This window comes from Platichthys flesus, chromosome 17, assembly GCF_949316205.1.
Source record: "Platichthys flesus chromosome 17, fPlaFle2.1, whole genome shotgun sequence".
In the NCBI taxonomy this organism is placed as follows: Eukaryota; Metazoa; Chordata; class Actinopteri; order Pleuronectiformes; family Pleuronectidae; genus Platichthys; species Platichthys flesus.
In genome coordinates, this window is record NC_084961.1 from 6,214,559 (window position 1) to 6,238,926 (window position 24,368).

Genomic DNA, 24,368 nt, shown 5'->3' on the forward strand with positions numbered 1-24,368 from the left:
GTTGACTGGAATTCACTCTTTTCCTGTCAATAGTTAATTACCCTCGCCCCAGCCCTGACCTTACTGTGTATCGGATGTGGTCACAGTTCCATTCTGACATGCAGACATTTTCTGATCGATCGACAAGTTATTTCCCATTACCCAGCTGTGGAAATAGGTCACACACACTGGCTGGGTCTTGAGTGTGTGTTTGTGTACGTGCGTGCATGTGCAGATGAGATGTTAGTTAGCCCGCAGCAGGCCCCGCCTCCTCGGGGAACCTCCCACCAATCAGCTCGGTGCTGAGGCGGGACCCGGACTCTGATGCGCTGGCAACAGGTTGCTCTGGTCGCGGGGGTGAATCTGCCCCATGTCCTCAGTTTGTGGAGGAGCACTCATCTCATCCAGCCTCGACTCCGAGCAGGGAACCCGATCCTCCTCCTCTTCCTCCCGCTGCGAGGACTCACACTGAACCTCTGACCGAGCAGGGAGGGGTATTCCTGGATCTGGATTATCTGCAGGTACAGTACAACAACTCTCCTGAGGATGTTTACACAGCTGAAGTGGTTCTCGCACTTTTGTCGGGTTTTGAGCACAAGTGGCCGGATGTGTGAGTAGCTGCTGCGCCTCGGTGCGCGTTGCGTAATCTTTGGATAAACATAGACGGACACCTGTGGCTTTGTGATTGGATTTGGGTGGCGGTCTTCTCGCGCACGGCTTTTTTCCTGCTCGCGATAATGGACGAAAAGAAGCGAACGCCAGGGCTGGAAGTCTCCCCCTGGATGCGGCTCCGTGTGAGCCTGTCTGTAATTGGATGCGAGCGCGCTGCGTAAAGCGCACAAGAGGGGTTGTCGCTGGGAGGCAGGTGTTTGTTTATTTGTTTGTTTGTTTATTCCCACGAGCGTATCTCGTGTAAACAACCCGGTGGTTTGGTTTCGACGCGCACCGATACTGACTGACCGGATAGGTGGGTGTGACGCAACCACCCGGGAGCAGACAGGTGCTTTTAGAGGTGACCCCCCCGCTGCTCTAATGGTTTCTGGGTCTTTTATCTTTTGTTGATATGGATTTCAATGCGACATTTAATGAGTGAGTGCATGTGTAAATACTGGGACGCCCGACAAGGAGGCACTTACATTTGTTTGGCTGAGAAGTGAGATCAGCCTCGTGATAATCTCTCATATCCAACAGCAGAGTTTAGAAGTGATAACTGGTGAAATGTGCGAAACTTATTCCTTCTCTAAATTCATCCACTTCTAATCCTGAGTTTCAACATGTTATGGGCTGATGCAGCTCACCTGTGTGTGTGTTCCGGTCAACATGTCCCCAGGGTTGGGTTATTTTAACCCCAGAGACCCCTCCCCTACCTCCACAACACAGCCAATACTGCAAAACCATAATCGTTAGCTCAGTGAGACCTTGCTGTTTATTAGATAATGAATTGTACTCATCCAAAATAAACTCATCATATTGAAATTATGATTTAGTATTATCTATTATAGGCGTTTAGTGTAATCGAAGGGTGGGACGTCCTTTGTTTTGAAGGTCTTTTAGGTAAATGATTTATTTCTAGCAATAAACACAAAGACTACTGCGTTTAGTTTCTCACATGTGAAATCTTTAACAGAAATTGAAATGTGTTATGTCATTTTGTGTATTTTTCACATATCCTTATTCTTCTTTCTTGGATTATCATGTAGATTGTCATAAAATGAAATATGCTCATCACAATTTTGCAGGTGATTTCCTAAGCTTTCACTTTTGTCCAATTAAAATAAAAAATAGAAAAGAAGGAATGGCCACATTGAGTTCAACAACTGTCAACCAACCCTTTAAATGATTAAACATGATGCAAATTAGTACTAAGTTTATCTTCAATTTGACTCATAGTTTCGGTTCAAATATTTAAATAGTATATTATAATAATTGATCTCAGCCAATTGACGCCGTCCCTAGAGGGTCAAATAACCCATTTTTCTCCAGTGGCCCCCGGGATGAGAGAAACTGAGGGAGTTGAACCTCAGGTTGGAAGCAGGAGAGGCTGGAAGAACCGGGCCAGAGCCAAATAAGAAGGGGAATGCTTGGCGAGAAGAAAGGGAAGCTTGACGGCTGACGGGCCCGTTCGGTGACATTCCTGTCTCTGTTGACACAGCCTTCACTTGTGACACAGGGTGAGACAGCGAGAGTTGACACAAACCGGCGCTCGGCTGCTGGCTGCCGAACGTGCACAACAACAACCGAGCTCTTGTTGAAATCTGTGTTTACTCAAGGAGCACATTTACACCTGTGGGCATTCAGTGTGACCAGTGACCGGCAGCTGAGGCCCGAGCATCTTGGTAACGGCAATAACAGACACAGGCCATATTTATAACCCGCAGATTAATAAAATGTCCAACGTGCGGTTATGTAAGGACGGGAGAATTAATTTGTTTCACGCTGTATTTTTAGTGTCATCCTATTAATTAGTCTCTTCACTTTGTATTTACTGCCTATGTGGACAGTTTCCCAACGTGTAGGCTTTACGGTTGATGCTACCCCAGTTCTCAGTTTCTTCTTAATCTGTCCTTATTATACAAATGCAAACCACGCGCAATGCCAAGTGTAAAGGCAACGACTGGAATCCTAAGAATGTTATTTTTTTTGGGTCGGGGAGGGGGGGGAAGACAAAGGCTGACTTTGATTCACTAATCTATCCTCATTGCTAGTCGAGGTGCAGCGTGTTACTCTATAACCAGCCGTGAGAGAGAGCTGGTTACATTTGAAGTCCTGTGGGAGTCACATCTGCAAACGCTGGACGTCAGGAAATAGACAGGGGTCCCAGTTTAGAGACTGGAAATCAACTGAGTTTAAATACACGGATAAATGCATGTCAAGAAAGTGCACGTAACTTAACGAGATACTGAAAAGGGTGATGCTCATTGGATCAATTACCTGCAGAGGAATGCACAGCAGGTTTGGTCCTCATGTGCACACCCTTGCATAAATTGAATGTGTGTGTGAGAGTGTGTGTTCGTGCTTGCGAGGCAGTGTGTGCCCGCGCGGCTCAAAGTAAACAGTCTACGCCTGAGTGACTCTACTCTGAAGTCTGGTGACTGGGGAGACTGAGGCAGCGGCAGGGAGACCGAGGGGAGGCCCATTCCTGATCTAGTCCCTGGTGTTTAATGCTCCACAGAGCCGGGACAAAGGGAAGAGTATTCACCTCCTCCAAGCGCCCCATCACCAAACTCATTTCCAGAGCAGAAGGTGGACACGCGAAGGTTATACGACTCTCGTTGTAGCTGTGTGAGTCGAGTCTCTAAACTCTAGAACCATCCCTCAAAAACATCAATTCATCATACAGAAGAATTCCCTTTCAGGCAAATATGTCAAATCTATAAGGTTTTGTTTCATCGTCATGTAGGATATAACACTAAAACAGCTTTGCACAGATGGTCAGATAAGATGTCATCGTGGACTAAAGCTTGAGACAGTAATCAAGGTTAATCCAGAGTTCAAATTTAAATTTCTGTCATTTTTTGAAGCCCCAATAGATTAAGTGTCGTTTAAAAGTGTCGGTTCTCCAGAGATGTAATGTTACACTTTCATGTAGAAGTGGAAAGATTGTACCAACTTAAAAATGTTCATCTCAGTCAACATCCTCATAAGAATAAACCTCACATCATCTTGTCTGTTAAGTTTAACGACTGATTTCTTTCCTCCAGAGTGAAGGTTGTGGTTTTACACTCGTCTTTATGAGCAGAGAATGACAAACGCTTGGTAACAAAAGCATCTTTTAGTTTGACGCTCCCTGCCTTTCAAACTCTTCCTGCTCTCGGTTTGTTATGCAAACTCTACCAAGCCCCAGCTGAGATAACCCTGGTGACATCATCTGGGTAATTTATCATAGACTGTAGAAGCTCATCAGGAGAGAATATTGTTGAACTCGCCTCCTCGTGACGACTAATCTGACCTTCATGTGTAAAATCAATGGAATCAAAAGTTATATTTTCTATAAAATACAACACAAACAGTCAGTATCAGGTGTTCAATTGCCACTGTGGCCACCGGTAGTGCAAATATCTACCATCAACCAGCCACACACCTACAGTATACAGTAGGTCTTTGTTCCTCTGGGCTCCCAGTATCAGCCAAAAGGACATTTAGATGCCTCTGTGCGATCCAGCTGTTCAAATACATGAACATACCAACGACCCAGTTAATGATTAGAAAACATAAAGTGGCTCCAGCTTGCCTTTGTGAAGTGTCTAAAAAACACTAACTGATCCGTCTACCTGTGTTTCCCTGGTTTCCGAACACACCCTGGGAAAATAAAAGTCGGCCTCAACCTGTACAAAGAGATTCAAAATGCCCCAGTGGCATATTTGGCATGGCATGAATACAATGCTTTCTGGCTGAGGAGGAATTTTAACCTGTTGAGCAGCAGAAGAAGATGACAGCTTCATCAAGATATACCAGCAGTCTGATATTTCAGCTGAGTCAGACTGACTCCGCCTGGGACGAGGAAGAAGGGAGTTTACACAGGAGACGAGGAAAAGGTTATGAAGAAGTCGGGTCCTAAGGTGGCAGATGAGTTGGGGTGCAATAACTTTTTTGTAAAAACCTGGAAATAGCAAAAATGACGTGAAGCTCTAATGAGTGCAGGGCCTGAAACACTGAGTCTGTGAAAATCCACTCAAGCCAACAGCTTCCTGGATCTGCCCGTTTCTCCAGATCTGCTCTTTATAGCTTCCTCAAATCTCAGCCCCTGAAATTTCCGTATTCCTGTTGCTCACGTAACCTGATTTGCATTTCTGCTGTTCTCATGTCTCCCCTGACCAGGCCGGTGATCATGAGCACTCTCTCCACTGACAGGAAGCCGCTCGTGGATTACGGCGTTCAGATCCGCTTCATCAAAGACCTCGACGACACAGGCGGGGGTTATGCCGACAAATCCAGAGGGACCAACGGTGCCACTCCTAATACCAATAAGTACGGGGTGGCGGTGCGGGTGCAGGGAATCTCTGGTCAGCCCTATGTGGTCCTGAAGGATGGCGATAAAGGTGACTCGTATGGAGTTCAGCTAAACACTCCCAGCTCTAGCTCTGGGTCGCCATCACCTTACAACAGCCTCCCCAAGGCTAATAAGGAACCAGCAGAATTCACGAACCCCTACGTCCCCGCTGCAAACACCGCTCGCTCCCCTGCTTCTCCAGCGGAGGACGAGGACGGGGAGATTTTTGGAAGTCCTCTCAAGCGACCTCCGGGGGACGGTCAAGCAGGAACACACGGGGAGGAGGAAGGTGCAGCTGGAAAACAAGGGCGGGTCGAGAAGCAGAAAGCCGAACCCCATCTCAAAGCAACAGCCAGTGAAGTAGAGAACAACAGAGATTATACGGACGAGTATAACGAAGCAGGGCTGAAACCGGTCAAATTAAATGGCGTCGGACCCAGAGGGTACCATCCGACTAAATCTGGTTTCACCGGCTCTTTGGGGAGGTACAGTGGGAAAAAGCACATCCCGTTTTCCCCTTCAATGTCGCTCCCAGCAGCACCAGCAGCACCAGCACCAGCACTACCCAATGAGGAGCCTCTCCCGGCCATTGTCACCGACTCCCTGGCTCCTATCAACAAGCTCATCAGTAAGTTTAACAGTGGGACGCCGGGCGGCGCCCCGCAGGCCCGAGGCCGCTCCGGAGCAAGGCAGCGGCTGAAGTTTGACGAGCGAAAACGATCCAGAAGTCTTGACGCTAGAAAGGATGTCCAGTCGGAGGTTTCTCTGTCCTCTCCTACATCTCCCATCTCTCAGACTCTGAATCCCTACAGCTCTCCCATCTCTCAGACTCTGAATCCCTATGCTGCTCCTCTGTCTTCCTCCTCCAACTCGCTGCTGTCACAGGCCCCAGGGCCCAGCAGCCTGGGAAGAGGCCCTGCATCCGTCACCAAGGTGTCGGCACTCGAGGCTCCCAGGCCCGACTTCAGGTCTCCGGGGAAGCTCGTTGCTAAGAACTACCCTCCATCTATAGCTAAAAAGCCTGTAAGTACCACCCGTGGGAGGGATTAGAAGTTATTTTTAGGTATTAAATTGTCTCTTTGTTTCATACCTCCGTTTTGTTTACTTTCTCTTATAAGGAGATTCCTCCGAGGAGTAAAAGCACAGAGGTCCTTAGTGGGGAAGAGGCTCAGGTCAAGCAGTCTATTTTTAACCACCTTAAAGACAGGTAAATACAAACAAGATTTGCTGAATGGATAGAGCGTCCATGTTGCTGTGTACACAAACATGGGGGCGGGCTTTTCTCCAATCTAATCCCCTGTTTTCTCCCCCAGCAACAGTGAGAGCGAGGGATCCCTCAAAAGAAAGGTCAACGCGGATCATGAGACAAATGGCATTTTTAAGGTACGACAAGGCATTGAAGCTCATTCAGGTTTTGCTTAAATATGGTAAACCCTTGTATTTTGTGTGTTTGTGACACAAACTTAAATGAAACTGTGAAAACATGGAGGTTCAATGTTGATATTGGGACCTCAAGTGTCCACTTCCCGGCTTTTTTAGTTTTAAACTGTATTACTGTGCCTTTTAGCATTTAAGGAATATGGAAAGTTATAGTTCACTGTCCGTACAGTAAGTATTATCTTTCAACAAGCAGCCAGTTAGCGTGAAACAGATAATTGAACTGCTCTAAATGGCGAGCTTTGTCTTAAACTTATAAAATTAGCAGGATTTTGCAAAAATTACTTAGCGAATTCCACCAAACCTGGCTTCTATGGGAAGAAGCCATTACATTTAGGTTTTATGTTTTCTTTGACCAAAAAAACACATTTAGATGATTTGACCTAAATGTTCATTATTCATGCTCAGCAGAACTACTGTATGGAGTAAGAAGTGCACAGATGAAAATAAAAACATAATTTAATAAACATCTAAGTGCATGTGTTCGACCGAGGTTTCCCTCTTGTGTAGCTTCAGCACAAACGGCGGGAGAACAGTGAGGTCTGGTCTTCTCCTCAGCCGAGCAGTTCTCGTGATGAAGCTAACAGATGGTTGGCAGCCGCCGCTTTGTTCTGAGTGTTTATGAAGTTTCTGTTTTATTCAACTTTGCCTCAGAGGATCCTGGTTTGGAATTTAGGGCCATGCTGAGTCTTCCTCTTGTCAATTAACATCATCTCTGCTCCTTTGTGCTCCTCTGACACCTTGTTAAAATACACTGCATCTGGGTTTTTATCAGGATGAACAGAGTACTTCCTTTAAATTTGCAACCTTTTGCATAAATCTACATGCAGAAGTAATCCCTTTGTGTCCTCACCTCCTCATACTACGTGCACTTGATTATGTATGATCCCTTGTTATGTACTTCTTAGCGGGTTTGTGACCATGGCTGCTTATTAATTATTTGCCCCCCCCCCCCCCCCCCCCTTGTCACTTGGCAACAATGCACCTGCAGAGGAAAGCTGTTGAGGGCTCGGCGTGTGTTGAGAGCAAAGTCATTGAGATCCATTAATAATTGAGTTGGACTGGAACCCTGCACCAGCTGGGGGTTGGCTTGCCGGATGGGACAGATCCTCCTCACGGGGGTCCTTGTTGAACAAATCCTCCCTGTTTTTCGTGTCATCCGCCATGTTGTGCACTTCGCTCGAGCGGATTTCTCAGCCGAGCGTCTGACGGCAGGATGAAGGGGAAACTGTTATTGGAGCTATTTCTTTCTCAGCTCTGGTCATAAACCCGAAAACATTGTTCGTCTCTGTGTAAAACCCAGAAACACACGATCAGAGGAGGATTGGATGATGAATGTCCTTGTAAACCAAAGGGCTCATCCAGTTTTGCTGCATTTGTGATGCATCCTATCTGGAAACATGGTTGCAGTGTTCATTTCAGAAGTTTACATGCATTTCAAAGTGTTACGTGAAGCAGTGGGTTCACATTCCTTCTGTCCCACTAATGTCTTCTACTGTCTCTTAAGTGCTGGTGTTGTGTTTTGACTGATTTATTGCAGTAGATGAAAGTCAGCGGGAGAGTGATGAGTAAAATCACTGACACCCTGTTGGATTTGTCGGGGTTAACTGAGGCTCATATGCTGTTGTGTTGTTGGATTCACTCGGTCCCAGACAGGATGTGTGTGTTTGTTTGTGTCGAGCGTGAACACTGATGGCTGCTGCTGCCGTTCGTTAAATCTGACTCCTCAGGTGCATTTCCTCGAGATACATCCAATACTGAGCTTAAAATTATGTTATATTTGTTACTAATAGCTGGTATTAATATTATTTCACGTAATTTGGTGATTTGTGTAGATTTGGTTAGAGTAAAACCATTATTTTGTTCACAAATTGAACAAGGAAATGTTTTCTGCTTTATTTCCTCCCCTCTCTGTTATGTAATGAGCTAATCACTGGGGCCTGACCCCCATCCTGATAACCAGCAGACCAGAGCCTGTCCGGATCCAGCTATTATCTAGACCGGTGGTGTAATGAATCTCATTTGCAATATGTAATCACATTGTGTTCAAACAGTTCCGATGTGTTTAGCATGGCAGGATAGTCTCTTCTTGTTGTAAACACACAGCTGATGCAATTCACTCTTAAGAGCTTATTCATAATCTCAGTTGTGTTATCTCGTGTTAATTATCTCTTTGTGGGGGACGAGAGGAAAATGAAACAAATCTGTACAAAGTATATCTTCATAATCCATCTCTGATAAGTTAGAGAAATGTGAGCCCCCCCCCCGAGGAGCAAAGCTGTCCATGATCCTCTCTTTGTCTCTCGTCCCTCTTGCTGTGCGTCCCTGTAATGGGTGTGTAGGAGGATGAGAGTGGTTTCATGGGCAGGCTGCGCTTCTTCCTCCTTCAGTGAGAGCGAGTCTCGATGAGCGGTGTGGGCGACAAACGAGCCGCCGCTCCGGCTCGGCTCCCCTGCAGCCTGTCAGCGGCTGCTGTTTATGTGCAGGGGATCGAACCTTTTTGACGATGTCTGAGCTCACCGGCAGGGCCTGTATCACACAGACTTTTCCACTGTCAGAAACTAGGGCAAGAAAAATCCAAGGAAGGATTTTTTCCCCCCCCAATATCTTTTAATGTACAAGTAGCACAGAGCGCATAATGTCAGGCTGACAGTGACACTGCAATGTTTCCAGTTCTGCTCCCTATGACTCTGTGTCTATTTGCTCGCTCATTGTCCTATGTCTCCTCTACACTGTGTTTTTGTGTGTGTGTGTGCACAGAATGGAGGTTATGATGGGAGACCACAAAAGGCAAATCTCGAGGAACTTCAGGAGCAACTCAATAGATGCAAGAAAGAACTGCAGCAGGCCTATGATGAGTAAGGATCTGTCTCTCTGTCTTTGTCAGTTATATATTTCCTTTGTGGCCAACACTAAAACCCAGGTATGTGTGTGTGTGTGTCTGTGAGGGGGGAGGCAGCAGCTTGCCCATTTGTATAAAATAATGTGTCCTTCCTTGGGGATAAAGCAGATATTTGGGTCAGTGGTTAAGGTTAAGAAATGAAAATTATCTTGATGACTCCCTTTGTTCATCGATTAGGGCTAAGATTTAGATAAGGTTTAAAGTTCAGATTATGCAAGTAGTGGTTATGGTCAGGATAAGCTTATTGGAAATGAATGCAAGTCTATGTAATGTGGGCAAAAGTGCAATGTGTGTGGTTTTGCATGTGTGCACTTAAAAGCCGACAATAATCTTCCAGTTGTCACTCCTGTGGCTTTTTGTCAAATGATCATTGCACTATTACCTGATTGATTGGCTCGCTAATGAGTGTGTGTGTCTGTGTGTGTGTGTGTGTTTGTGTGTGCGTGCACAGACTGGCCGAGGAGCGTATGGCCAGAGAGGGTGCAGAGACTCGTCTACGTGTACAGGAAGATCTGCTGGCTGAGCTTCAGGAGGATCTGAGGAGGGTTTCAGAGAACTCCCCTTATTCCGGCTCATTACACACGGTACTGACCTCCTGCACACACACACAGAAACACACACTGACACACACATACACACTCCAGATTTTATCTATCATACAAATAAGTACATTTTTTTCTTCACAGGATGTGGTGACTCTGCAGGCTGACCTGGCCGAGGCGGCCATGTTGCGTCAGCGGCAGGAGGACACGCTCCACCAGCGGGAGCGGGAGCTGACGGCGCTGAAGGGCGCGCTGAAGGAGGAGGTCGAGTGTCACGACAAAGAGATGGAGATCCTCCGGGAGCAGTACAGCCGGGACATGGCCAACCTGAGAAGAACCATGGAGCAGGTGACACAGGTGAATGCAACAGTTGTTTCTTTGAGTAATTTTGTGCATCACATCCGTCGCACAAAACGTTACCCTCAGTTACAATGAGACTTCTCTGATCACAAGAGTTTTGAAATTGACTTGATTAGTGTCAGAAGTTAAGACGTATGACTAATCTGATCGGCAAAGACGATTAAAACAGATGAGAAGGAATAGACCCTGTGCAGCTTCAACATATCATCAGGGACTTTTTGAACTAAGCCGGCAGGCAAACAATGCTGCACAACAAGAATGTTGATTCTTAAAGTTCAAAGAAAATTCATCAGTTAAACTACAGAAGCATTTTGCACATACTTGAGAAAATAATGTCTGTTGACCAGATGAACTTCAAAAAAGAAGAAAAACATAGCAGTAAAAGAACTGTAAATGTTGGTTGTGTAACTCTGATGTCACTGAACCAACACACACGAAACGCGAATGATTCAATTAACTGAGGAGAGAACAAACAAGACGCTGTTTACACACAGAGCTGGACACAATAAATTAAACTTTAAAGGAACAGGACGGCTCCTTCTCATGTGTTTCCGCACAAAGTCAGGTTGTTGGGATCATAAAGTTTAATGTGAAAGAAGCAGAAATTGTGCAGAGGTTTGGTTTAAATACATTTAAGTTACTTCCAGTTTTTTGTTGTAAGCTTTTGACATTTGTGTTATTTTTCAACATGAACTTGCACCCTGACATATATTTTACCTTTATTTTATTGCATTATCATCCTCGTTATTTTGTTTCAGTGTCAAAATAAGAGCGTGCAGCTTACAATTCACTTATCAAGGAAGAATTATTAACCAAATTCCCTGCCATGGTGAATCTGCAATGCGGCAATGCACAGTGAACATTTCTCAGTTTCTTATCATTGAAATATATTTTTTTATTTCTGTTGCATCATCTGTTAATGCAGCCTGAGGATAGAAACAGCCAGTTCATTCCCCCCCCCCCCCTAATCAGATGAGCTCTTTATACAGATATACAGAACAGTCATGTGTTACTGAGGAGATTCTTTCATGTTGCATCTGCCTATATTAAACACCCGGGCTTTTATCTCATCAGTCTGTTCGATGTGTCAGTTTGCAGCGTTGAAGGTAACATAGGGTCAGACTAAGCCCAGAGCCCAGAGAAGTTCTGCTGCTTGGGATTGAGATGTAAAACATTCTCTAGACGCTACCATTTCTATTCTGGAGCTTCTGTCGACTATTTCCGTGGCACTGTAGGACGCGGTGTAAAAAGAAATGTGAAGCATACGGGCACATACAGGAATAGATCATTATGCAGGTCTGGGAGATGTCGGGTGAAAGAAAATAATAACACGCAGCCCGAGGGCAGGAAATAAGGAGACAGGTTGTCAGCTGATTTTGATGATGTGATTTTTATTTGGCGAGAGGAGGATTAAAGCAGCTGGATCGCTGTCTGAAATTCTGCGGCGTTATGTCTCACCTACAACTCAAGTACTTTTTAGAAGATTGTAGACGTGCTGATTAAAGAATAAGATGAGAAATCTGTGTGTCTTTTCTTTGTGAAAAAGAAACATAATTGAAAGGAAATGTGATAGATTTGCTGTCATGATAACGAGGAAGATAAATGAACTTACTGGTGTGTGTGTGCATGTTTGTGGTCGTGTGTCAGTCCCAGGAGCAGATCGAGGAGGAGAGGGAGAGGGTGAACGCCTCCATGTTTACCCTGGAGGACGAGCTGGAGAGCTGCAGAGAAGAGGGCGAGGAGTGGAAGACGCAGCTGGAGGTCACCACACAGGAGCTGCACAAAACCAGAGAAGAGTCAGTGTCTCCAAGTCATACTTTCTTTATTGCATCACACAGGAATATATGACAGGCGACCTCAAAGATGCCAATATCGATGTAAATTGCTGAGCATAAAGTACATGTCAGTGTTTAAAGTGGTGAAAATTAAGTTTTTATACATCTTTCTTGAGGCTTTTATGATAAAATATATATATATATAAAATATATATTCTGTGGTCTGTAGCCCCAAATTGACTACAGACCACAGAATTGATTTTGATGTGAGGTCACAAATCTAAGAAACCAATCGTGTCAACTTGTGGGTGGGGCTCATTAGCTGGGATTGGCTCCTCAGCTGCAGGTGGCGCTGTGAGGCCGTGTTTGCATATTCATAGATTTTAGTCAAGAAAAGAGGAAGGAACATGTAGGATTATAGTAAAGTCATCTAAGGGCCACTAGGGGACACTTTTCATGACAAACCTTGTATTGAATGTGTTAGTTTGAGGAGCAAGGAAGAGGATTCAGGGGATTTAATAAGCTACTGGAGGGGGATTTTAAAGCGTTGTGCAGATATGGCTCAATTTCCTAATGTATTCTTTTTTTATATGTAAATAAGGTAACTCCCATCAGAAGTCTCTCTGAAATGTAGGACTTTTTTGTATTTGTTGTATTCAAACTTCAAATGTGTCTCAAAACCAATACACAAACTTGAAGTAACTTTCAAAACCCTCAAATACGTGGATAAACCCATGTTTATTTCAAATATGTACGATAGAAGCATATGAATCTATGATTGAATACTCAAACAAACTTGTTATGGAGCCAGCTCAATACTTTAGGATCCGTAAAAAGACAAAGATGGACATTAAAACACAACTTCAGTTCACAACTTCTCTTTATTTCTTTGAACTGGCAGCGGTATCGTGTTCCAGCCTCGGTCAAGCATCAAACACCCTTTGTCGTGTTTGATTTTTTCCCCCCTCTACGCTGGAGGATAAGTTCAAAGAATCTGAAGAGCTGTTTTTGGTTTGCTCCTATAAGATTACATTCCTCTCAAGTTATTTCTAATGCATGCGCTCTTTCACTGTACTTTTCATCCGGCAGGAGCGGGAAGCCCGACAGCGGTGGAATGTGAGAGAGAGAGAGAATCACTGTGTTTGGTTTCCAGTAGATTTCGCCTAGTTTCATTTCATGTCGATGAACTGATTGGATCTTATATCCGAAGACGTGTATTGATCATTAGATTGGTGGATCCCTACTAGCAGTGCTGTGGTTATTATCAACCCAATCATAACAAACCAATCAATAATCAGAATATACGTAAATTAATCAATATTTTGTAGTTTATCACCATCTGATTACATTTAATAATCTATTAGAGATTTGATTTGAATAAACGATTAATTGATGTATTTATTTAAGGTGCAATCCTAGTTTATAAGTGCTTCTCCTGCAACAACTGACAGACTATGATTGTAGTGATGTTTTTATGGTTTTGTCTTAGTTATGTGTTTGTGCCCAACCCTTGTGTGCAGTCTGTGTGTGTGTATGTCTGTAGTTCTCAGTGTTACTTTCACCCCTGTGAGTTACTTAAAATCTGACTTTTCCTTCCACAGCCTGCAAAAATCCTGTTCGGAGAGGGAAGCCTTTGAGAGCAAGCTTAAGGATCTGCAGGATTCACTCATCGACATGAAGAAACAAGGGCCTGGCTCTGATGATAACCGCTCTGTGGCCGAGGTAATTCACATTCGTCACGACGCTGAACGCAGATTCTTCTTCTCTCCGTGTGGGTGAAGAGCAGGGGCTCGTCTTTTCTGTTTTACACCATGCTCAGCTTTTTATTTTCTCTAATCTGTCGGAGCTGTGAGGCGGCCGTGGGTTTTCTTTTGGATGAAGTTTAGATTATCTCGCTTTTTTTAAAAATTTCCATTCATCTTTTCTGCACACACACATTGAAAGTCCCCCTCGCATGCCCGCTACCCATATCAACACATTGTTATGCGCCCGGGCACATTCCTCCTGCTCACACACGCATTATTCATCTCTGATTACTTATCCCAAGGAGCTCCAGCGTTGCCATGAGGATCTCAAGCGGACTCGCGCCGATCTCGACAAACAAAAGGCTTCGTTGGACGAGAAGAGCAAAGCACTTCAGGCCCTGAAGAAGGCGAGCGGCGAGAAAGAGGCCGGGCTTCTGTCTGAAATCGGCAGGATGAAGGAGCAGTCGCAGAAAGACAAGAGCGAGCTGGAAAAGGCGCTCGACAAGGCGAAGGAGGTGCGGTGTCCAGATTCTAATGAAAATAAGTGAATTTGATCATAAATAAAATTAAAGAGACAACTCCTGCTTCTCTGAAATTGATCTAATGTAAAGAGTTGTTCTATGAATATATGAAATTAACAGTAAAAGTGCCAGTGTTTCCTGTATAATCTGTAAATTCTCCATCACATATCAGGTTTCTGTTACACATTCCTCTTCCTTTTTTTACTTTGACCCTCATCTCTACAGGCGTCGGCTGGAAAGACTGTGGTGGACCAGGGAGCCAACATGGAGCTGCAGGAAGCCAACGCTCGCCTCAGAGAGAGGCTGGCACGCATGGTACCGTACAAACAAAGACAAGACAGTGCAGCAAACAGCTGTGCACACACAAAATTATATTAACCCACATACTGTACCAGTACAAAAGACACGGCCTCCCACACAGACGCTATTTTCAACTGGGAGACTTAAAGTAAATTAGAGCCAATGGAAATCTCAAACACGTGAGCTCGGGGAATAATCCCTCCGAGATGAATTTGCATGGGATGTATATCGTGCACCATGTGCGCTAGAATATCTTGGTTTCATAGCTGCTGTACGAGCTTTAATCGTATTACTTTTCATGTGATGAGTGGAATCATACACCAATTAGAATATGTGCAAAGCTATTAAAAAAATATTATGTCAAGGGTACAGAGGAGAATTAAGTTCTAACATTTGAAATCAAGATAATCAAATTTAAAGTCCCGGTTCTAAAAGTATTTTGAATATGGACTGAAAGCCTTTTATCATTCCTCCTATTTTATATTATAGATGTATCTATGGCAAATTATGAAATACTAGACAAATACAAATGGGTTTGCTCTGTTTTTAGTCTATGTTCATTATTTTTCCACGGTCACAGTGACCTTTGACCCCTGGTATGTATAAGGTAAATTTATTAGAAGAAGAAATTCCCACAAGAAAAGAGACTTTCGACCTAAAAACAATGCCCCCGGTCCCCGGCTGTCACTTGTGTGGATGCTAAACATAGATATTCTCTCATTACACAGACGAGGCTTCACTCCAGTGTGTCCCTGAGCTCGGACACAGACGAGGCGGTGGAGGCTCTGGAGGACGAGAACCGTTCCCTGAAGTCTCAGCTGGAGGAGGCCAAGCGAGGAGCCAGCCGCGTGAGCAAGGAGAGGGACGAGCTGACCCGGCGGCTGGAGGAGAGAGACCTGGAGAGGGAGGCGCTGCGGCGGGGCAAGAGCGACCTGGAGGAGCAGAAGAGGCTGCTGGACCGGGCCCTGGAGAAGATCAACAAAGAGGTGTGTGTCAGATAAACAGCAGGGTTTGGACACACAGCATAAAGAGCTGATCATCACCGTGTTTGTCCTCTGTGCCTCCTCCTCCACCGCTGCACCAGATGGAGATGATGATGGGAGATTCCCGTCAGTCCGTGATCGCCCTGCAGACGCAGCTCGAGGACTACAGGGAGCGCTCGAGGAAGGACCTGCTGGAGGCGCAGCGCAACTGCAAGGAGCGACTGGCCGAGCTGCAGAGAAGCCAGAACAACCTGAAGGCCCAGCAGGAAGAGGTGAGGACATGAAGGAAGCCAGAAACACAAAGGAACCTCTGAAATTGTATGAACAAAAAAAAAGGTTTTACAATTTAAATGTAACCGTGAACTTTGATTCTTCAACTTTTTTTAGTTTGTGCAAGCTTTATGGTTTTAAGAAATCGCCGTGTCGGTCTGTGGGTCAAGGATTTTGTCAAGATTGACGTATCTAAAAAACTATTTATTTTTCTATTCAGTATTTATTAACATGATATATATTTGATACTTTCCTATCCTCAGAATTGTGAATGACCTGTAAAGATTGCCTGAAATTATTCCTGATTTAGCGCCATCATCTGGACAAACATTAAATCTGTCCAGTGCTCACAAAACTACAGTTCCTTCCATCATAACTTTGTGTTAGCAGCTATTTATCAAATGCTAGCATGCTATTAAGATGCTAACTAACACGGGAAATATGACAGCTTCCAAATGTAATGATAGAATCGTTGCTGTAGGCATGTTAGCAGACTAATGTTGGACACAGAGCTGTAAACGGATGATTATCAACTCTTAGTTGTGTTAGAATATAGTGTTTAAAGTGTATAAACAAATAAGATATAAGATGATTAAACCTCTGCTTGCAATGTATTAAAGGACTGTAAAATCTGACATTGAGAATAATTTGAAGAAAGTTGTTATATTACAAGAATAAAGTTCTTTTTTAATTACAAAAAAAAAACATAATATTTTGAGAAAAAGAAAAACATTATATTTTGTCAATAATCTTCAAGGCTATCCCAGGCTCTCCGGTGTTCTTCTCCCTCTGGATCCAAAATCGTTTCTTGAGAAAATACGAAACCTCTTTGAATATCACACAGATGTAACGATAGCTCTGCATTCCACCAAACACTTCGAAAGAGGCACTTTCCCCCTGGTTTGTGTTGTTCTTTCTTCAGAATAGACACAGTTTCTTGCACATTCTTCTGATAACAATGTGGTATTTTGTCATTTGTGAAACTGATATTAAACTATATCTTCACCAACAATCTCCAGATTCCTCATTTTAATGCAGTCGACAGGCTGATCTTCTGATATTCCTCTTCTAAAACATAAGCTGAAATAAAAACTGTATTCTTGAAATATTATGACTATTTTTTTCCCTTCATGTTTCCCTAAAGTCTGAGCAGGTGTAACAGGGTTCTATATATAGAGCATGTCAGACAAACTTTAAGTGGCATTTCAGGGGAATCGCAAAAGCAGAAAATGCACGAGGACGAGTGAGAGTTCCTATAAAGTTACATACATAATGATCCTCTGCTCCTTTTTCTTCCAGGTTTCCCGCCTGAAGAAGGAGCTGCTGGCATGTAGCGAGGAGCGAGACAGCGCCCAGCTGGAGAGAGACCTCCTCAGTAACCGGCTCAAACACCTGGACAGTGAACTGGAGTCAGAGAAGAGCACCCACACCGATCGCACCAGGGAGATCAGGGGCCTGGAGGTGAGGTTTCAAGGTCAAAGGTCATGAACTGAGGACTCAAAAGATGGGTGGGGGTGAATTGGGGATACAGGGTTCGTCAGTAGACAAAATGTTGAGGGGGTCATGCATGTCAAGTTGAGGTATGAAATAGTACGTGCATTTCAAGCTTAAAGAATGAATCTACTTATCTGTTAACAGGATAAAATAAAGTTGCTGGAGATCGAGCTGGACGAGGAGCGGAGCAGCGTGGAGGTTCTCAACGACCGTATCACACGCAGCAGAGATCAGGTGCCACATAAAGACATATCTGAAAGCGATATCATGCAAATAAAGAGGAGAATGCAGCGGTAGAACTGATAACCGGTCAACTAACACATCCTCCTCACCCTCCTCTCAGGTGGATCAGCTTCGCTCGGAGCTGATGCAGGAGCGTTCGGCGAGACACGACCTGGAGATGGACAAGAGCGCAATAGAGAGACAGGTACTGTCCAGTCATTCGTGTTTTAATACACAAACACTCACATGTAGAGTTTTTAAAGAATGAGTTGTTTATTCACGTCACTGCACCGCTCCTCTTCAAGATGAAGGAGCTGAAGTCTCGTATGGCCGACATGGAGGGACAGCCTCGGCCCACAGCTGGACTCAGCCTGCTGGAAAACAAAATTCAGGAGTTAGAGGAGAGACTTCGCAGTGAAGAACGGTACGGACTTCAAATATGTTGGTTGTGTTTTAATAAGGCATAAGAGCAAATACCTCGGCCAAGGCCAAAAGTCTCCCTTAGTTTCAATCGAGCTGCACCAGATTGCTCACACAGATAATCCCCTGAAAGTTCCTGATTTTCCTATTTTCTTCAAGATCCATGAATTATTTCTTGAGAAATTCACAATCAGTCTCACAATGTTAATGAAAGTGAAAAACTAAATGTTAGATTAATTGAATCTGCTCCAAAAGTTAATGGGTTCTTTCGTTGGAATTATGGAGGCCAAATGTATTAAAGATCCAGAATATAACTATAACTAAGTTTTGCAGTGGTATTGACTGTTGAATTTGTCCCCACAGAGAGAAGGCCAGTATCCAGGCCTCTCAGAGACGGATGGAGAGGAAACTGAAGGAGCTGAACGCCACGTTAGACCAGGAGAGGATCCATCATGTCGAGCAGAGAGATCAGGTAAATATCACCTTTTGTGAAAATAATCTTCTCCTTGTTTTAGTCTCTTTTGGTTAAAAAACTAAATGCTGATGCTCAATGGGGTCAAACCAATAATCACCTGTAAGATAACAGGGTGTAGATTGTGTGTAAAGATGGACGACACATTTCCACTTCCTCCCAGCATGCAGGGTTAGGGTCCCCCATCCACTAACATGGAGGAGGAAGGGTTTATCACCTATTCTGCAGCCAGCATACACAAGAGTGGTTTCAGTCTTCTCATCTTTTTCTCTGCATCTCTTTTCCAATAAAAAAAGTCGAACTTATCTTTCAATGTCGGTGAGACCTACTCCTCCTAAATCTCAAATGTGGTTGTGTGAAGTTTGCTGACTCTGTGTTTGTGCTGGTTTACGTCCTCAACACAGCAGCAAGAATCATCAATAGGTCCTGTTTGATCTGCGTCTGCTGTTTAATCATCGCACAGTTCAAACAATGTTTAATTGCTTCTTTTTATGTATGACTAATAATCTCATGTGAACTCCTCCTGACCCACACACACAATCTCACTCGGTCACCAGAAGGCTCGCTGACCTCCTTCCCCCTATCAGCTTTCTGCTGCCTCAGCTTTTTTCAGTAGCCTTAACTGCACCTTAACTGGTTTGAACACCCGTGTCTCCGGCTTCTCCACCCCTCCGCTCCCTCATCTTCACCCATGACCTCCCCTGCTCCCCTCTAACCCTCCTGGCTCTCCCTCTCCGTCCCCAGCTGACTCTGCGCGTGAAGGCCCTGAAGCGGCAGTTCGACGAGAGCGAAGGGGAGGTGGAGCGCCTGGAGGTGGTGCGCCGCAAGGTTCTCCGAGACCTGGAGGAGCAGCAGGAGCTCCAGGAGGCACTGCAGGCCAAGGTCACGGCGCTGGAGACTGATCTCAAGTAGGACCTTACTCAACCGTTCAGTCACTAGGTCTTTAAAGGTTCAGTGTGACGACTTTAGTGACATCTAGTGGTGGAGTTGAATGTTGCAGCTGACCACCCCTCACCTCACCCTCTCCTTCCAAACGTGAGAGGGAACCAGTGGAAAGTTGTCATAAAAAAAAAAGAGGTGTTTAGATTGTCCAGTCTGAGCTACTGTAAAAACATGGTTGGCTCTATAGAGAGGGCCCGCTCTAAATATAAAGATGTACATTTAAAGTGTATAGATATAAAAAGCTTGTTCTAGGGTGAAGAAAACAACAGATTATATTAGATGATTATATTACATCACAAGGATTATTTCACGTTCAATGTGTGCCAATAGATCCTTTCATCTAAATCTTACACACTGAAACTTTAAGTTTTTAATTGAGAGTTTTACTCTTCCACAAACACTTGACTTGTGAAATGTACTTGACTTAACTGATCCCATCGATACCACGTGTGTTCTTAACACTAGGTGGCAGTAAATAGTAACTAGCATGACCTGCCTGTATTCATTGAGTCATGCTGATGGAATCTTATCTGGTTTGATTCCTCTCAGGCGGAAGTCTCAGAACACGCGTCGTGCGTCTCAGGGCCCCTCAGCTCTGAGCTCCGAGGACGAGGACGGCTTCTTTGACTCCAACATCACCTCCATGCTGCACGAGAACCACCTGCAGAACAACAACAGCTAGAACGAGACCACTGTGGGAAAACTCAGTGCAAAAAAACTTGTGGGATGAGAAGGAGACTCAGGGGCATGAAGGATCACCTCGTTTGAAGGACTCTGTAGCCTTGCACCACAGACCTGAAGAGCAGTCGCTCTTATTCTTATTTTTAGTGCATCGGTCCGACGGAGACAAGTCGTCAGGATAATTTGGTTTGAGCCTTCGGCTGCGATTATGATTGTGTCTTTGCTGTTTTGTTCTAGCTGTCGTGAGACGTGCTGTTTCTATGTTTGGACAAAGAGTTATAAACACAAGGTTTTTACTTCACAGCTTTAATTCTGTTCAAATTTACTGTATGATACTGTGGTAGCACATCACTGGGGTTTATGTTCACAGGTAATCAGGTATTTCACCAGTTTTCTTAGAAATTTTAACCTATTTGAAACCAAAAATATAGAGATTTTTTTTCTTCTCTAGTTTTGTCTCACTGTTTCCGTCATTGGTCGTGTTTGTGTTTGCTTGCGCATGATAATTGACATCTGTCAGTGTTGTTATAGCTCCAAGTTTTCTTTGTGTATCACGTGAAATATATGTATGTATATTTTTTACCTTTACTGTGACAGTAACAGCCCGTTTAAACTGAGCCTCCATTATTATTTTTACAGTGTGCTAGCTGTGCATACCTGTTAGTCATGACAATCAAATAAGCGTACGGTGACACTGTGGATCCTCAGAGGTTAATTTACTGCTTTAATGATCATATTTCTACACGTGGTTCGTTTTGTATGTGTATCTTTGTCTATTCAGCTCGGTTCTCGTGCATGTTTTCACTCAATTGCCTTAAAAAATGAACTTGTATCTTTATTTTCACTTAATGGCGTCACTGCACGTGTTGTGTTTATATGCTGCTGCTGCTGCTGTGATGTTTTCAATAGTATTTCACTCTCTCGCCTGTGCTTGCGTCTCCTGTGCGTCAACTTAACTTAAGAAACATTCCACATTTCTCCCTGTTGCACCCGGCTGTTATGAATATTGATTCATAATTCCCAAATGACTTATTGGTGTTATTATATTTTAAACGTGTCACTTTGAAGATTTGTATAAGGGCAAATTACAAGAACGGCTGCTTTATATTTAGAGGTTGTATATTGAGCTGCTGGTAACATTTGATATATGGCAAAGAGTGCACAATAAAAAAGAGGGACATTGTAAGTTGTTCTTATTTTTTTTCTTCAACTTTGAAATACAATTTAATTAAAGTATGGGTATTTTAAAATGTTAATATAAACAGAAGAAATATGACAGGAAATGCGGAGAAAGCTGTAGGTAAAGGGTACCATGGAAATATTATATTTTATAAAATCTCAAAAGAAATGGATGTTTGAAACTGTAATAGAAATTCTCATTGTCATATATCAATTTCTTTCTTATTCTTTAACATGACAATGGTCTGTTGAGATCTCTGGGAGCTCTAATGTCTGCTGCACGACCTTTGCTTTGAACTGTATCACTTAAAAAAAAAAGAAAGATAATTAGTCCACAGGCACATGAACCATCATATCCGAGGGGTGTGGTCGTTGCCTCATACCTGCCGGTTCTGTGTACTCTGTGGGAGCAGCGCCAGGCATCAACAGGCCTGAACGCAGAACCTATTAATTCACTTTCTTCCCACATTTCAGCTCATACACACAGCAATGGTATTTCGTACATAAACTCCCACATCAACATGGTTTGCCTTCAAACAACAAAGTTAATCAATCAAGTTTTATTTGAATAGGCCTCATTCACAAATCACACTTTCCTTTATAGGGCTTAACAAGGTGCGACTTCCTCTTTACTTAAACCTCAAAGGGAATAAGGAAAATCGACACAATTAAGGAAAAATGCAAACTCCACAAATGAGACTTCTCCATTTTCAGGGAATGACACGTGCAGGGACTTTTCTCCACCTCAGAAACCAGTTCAAAATATCCTCAAACCTGAGGCGACTTCGCACCTTTACAGAGTGAATTTAAGATCAGCGCCGGCTGCTGTCCCGCTGTTCTGTCTGTGTGCAGCTCACAGCTCCTCCACGGCTTATCATTACCCACCAACCCAGCAGGCCTCAGGGGTTTACTGTCAGATAGAATTCCGTACATTGTCAGGAAGCATCGCGGGGTCATGGGGTCACAAACGATGAGGTGACAATAAATGTTGATGTTCAGCAGAGTCCAAAAATATATTGTAAGAACCGAGTCCCTTGGGCTGACTGCTACAGGCCTTCCCCAGCCTCCTCAGATCCGTGTGGAGTCAGTGAGACATTGTTGAATCTGGATCTGGATCTTGAGGCAGTCGAGTGTCTCTCCCTACACTCGAGCTGAGTTTCCCCCTCGGACACACAGAGGCTGTAATCCTTTACTGTAATTACAGAAGACACGGAGCTGTAATCACGACTCCACCTCATGTCACCTCTGAGTCTCTGACCTCAGCTCATCGGCTCCTCCTCTGTCCTCACAGGGTTAATGAGAACCTGCTCTCTTCTTTCACTTTCTCGGTAAAAAATAAAGGCTTTCATTTTATCCATTGTCTCCTGCATCGCCCTCTTAAAACATATGAGTTTTAAAATTATTATTATTGTGATGAATTTCAATATGAGAAATAATTGAGTGTGTGCAGGGGTGTCACAACAGCGAAGGTAAAGCACATTACTGACCTGGGCCCTGTCGCCGAGAAGGGGTCACTGGGAACAGCCGATCCACAGCAACTACAATATTTAAGAAACCATTTCAATGAAAGACGCCATGGTCAGAAACCCCTAATGCCCCGTGCCAATTGCTTTCTGCTTGTCTTTTAAACAGAGAGTAGGAGGTAAACGTGTTTTTTATTGTGGTCGAACCTGCCAAAAGATTTCTTAAGGGACTCCACTCCCTTTGCCAGCAGGAGGAATTTGCATTTCTGTATTTAAATTTTTCCATGTGAGTCATGTTCGATATCACGAAAACAGAGAAGCTCTCTCAACTGTCGTTTTTTGCCAGTGCTGCCTCCTGCACGATACCACAGCGTTGTGATTCACTGTCACTTCTTGAAGAATAGAACGTGGTTTTCCTGGCGGTGGGTTCTCTGTTTGGTTTCAGGTTGGGCCCCTCTGGTCTCTTCTGTCGGGGGCCTCCAAAGTCCTGATAGAACCTGACTGTGTGTCTAGTATATCTGTTTTTTAAAGTTCAGCCCATGAAGTGAATTATGGTGTTTTCTGTACTTTACTGTAGCTCAACATGATTTACAGTACTCAAAGGATTAGTGGTATGTTCGAGTGCAGCTTCTTCGTGTGTGAGAAAATGAGCAGAAGCTTTACAACTTCACTGATCAGCAGTCTTGTCGCTGGCTGTGAATCTGAATGACAAAGCAGAAATGCTCTTCTACACCAGCACTGATCTTTGAAGTAAGAACCCTTCAAGAAAAAAGTGAGAACAAATGACACTTTTAACATTTACACACTTAAGTTTAAATTTGAGCTCAGTTTGAATGTGAGTTCAGAACATAATAGAAAAGCCACAACAGTTAATTCACCTCTATCTAAACTTTAAACAGACATATTTTGCAAATGTACCAGAACTGAATGTGCATTGAGCCTTTACAGTGGAAAACTTGAGGTTAAGAATAACACACATTGCATTGTATGGAATACAAAGCGGTCTTCTGATCTGACAAAACAATAGTCATTAATCGTCGGTGTGTGTTTGCCTTGGGCAGCGTCGTTCATCTATTTACCTTTAATAGGCGCCTGACACAGAAGTAGATGTGCCGCATTCACAGCAGCTTATTGGAATTCACTGGCGGTGCAGAGCAAATAACCTAGAACGTTGGATTACGTCTGCAGCCGAGGTGTAAAACATAATTACACGATGTCAACCTGAGTGGAAAAAACACTGTGATGAAGATGATGAAGTGAGAGGCTTGAATGATGGAAGTTGACTTGGGGATTAGATGCTGGTCTTTGTGCGTAAATAGCTTTTCATTTCTCTTAATGTCACTTGTCCCTGAAGGCAAGTCACCACGAGCAAATACAGTTAAATTAAACAGTCAAATGAGGTTTAACAGAGTTTTGTACTAATTTATGCTCCTAACACTTTGAACTATTAAACAAGGTTATACAAATGTGAGATTAGTCTCAATAAAGTATGCTTTTTACTTTTCTACCAAAAAAATAGATTTCTCAGTGGTTTGATCCATTATTCAACAATGTTCTCACTTCATCCCAGCAACAGCACACTGGCAACTGCAGAAAGTGGGACACGTACTCTGAGCTGATGTGTCAGACGTGTCTAGAAAGTTTCCAGCCCCATGCCAGCAGAGGGTAATGAGTTCAGCCACGGGCCAAAC

The 24,368-nt window shown here is 43.8% G+C and overlaps 1 protein-coding gene across 2 annotated transcripts; it reads left to right on the forward strand.

Annotated features, from left to right (window-relative positions):
* Positions 1-106: 106 nt before the first annotated feature.
* On the forward strand, positions 107-21,221 carry cgnb (cingulin b). 2 transcript variants are annotated; one of them, XM_062409854.1, is made up of 20 exons: positions 107-500; positions 4,798-5,992; positions 6,088-6,176; positions 6,283-6,352; positions 9,167-9,264; positions 9,760-9,892; positions 9,995-10,207; positions 11,858-12,006; positions 13,587-13,707; positions 14,033-14,245; positions 14,477-14,566; positions 15,280-15,537; positions 15,636-15,806; positions 17,104-17,265; positions 17,443-17,532; positions 17,642-17,725; positions 17,826-17,944; positions 18,304-18,412; positions 19,157-19,320; positions 19,904-21,221. In XM_062409854.1, exons 2-20 carry the CDS (start codon positions 4,808-4,810, stop codon positions 20,034-20,036), a joined length of 3,651 nt encoding a protein of 1,216 aa, XP_062265838.1. In that variant the 5' UTR covers positions 107-500; positions 4,798-4,807; the 3' UTR covers positions 20,037-21,221. The 2 variants fall into 2 exon arrangements, with proteins under 2 accessions (XP_062265838.1, XP_062265839.1); XM_062409855.1 differs by lacking the exon at positions 107-500 and adding an exon at positions 2,104-2,150.
* Positions 21,222-24,368: the final 3,147 nt, after the last annotated feature.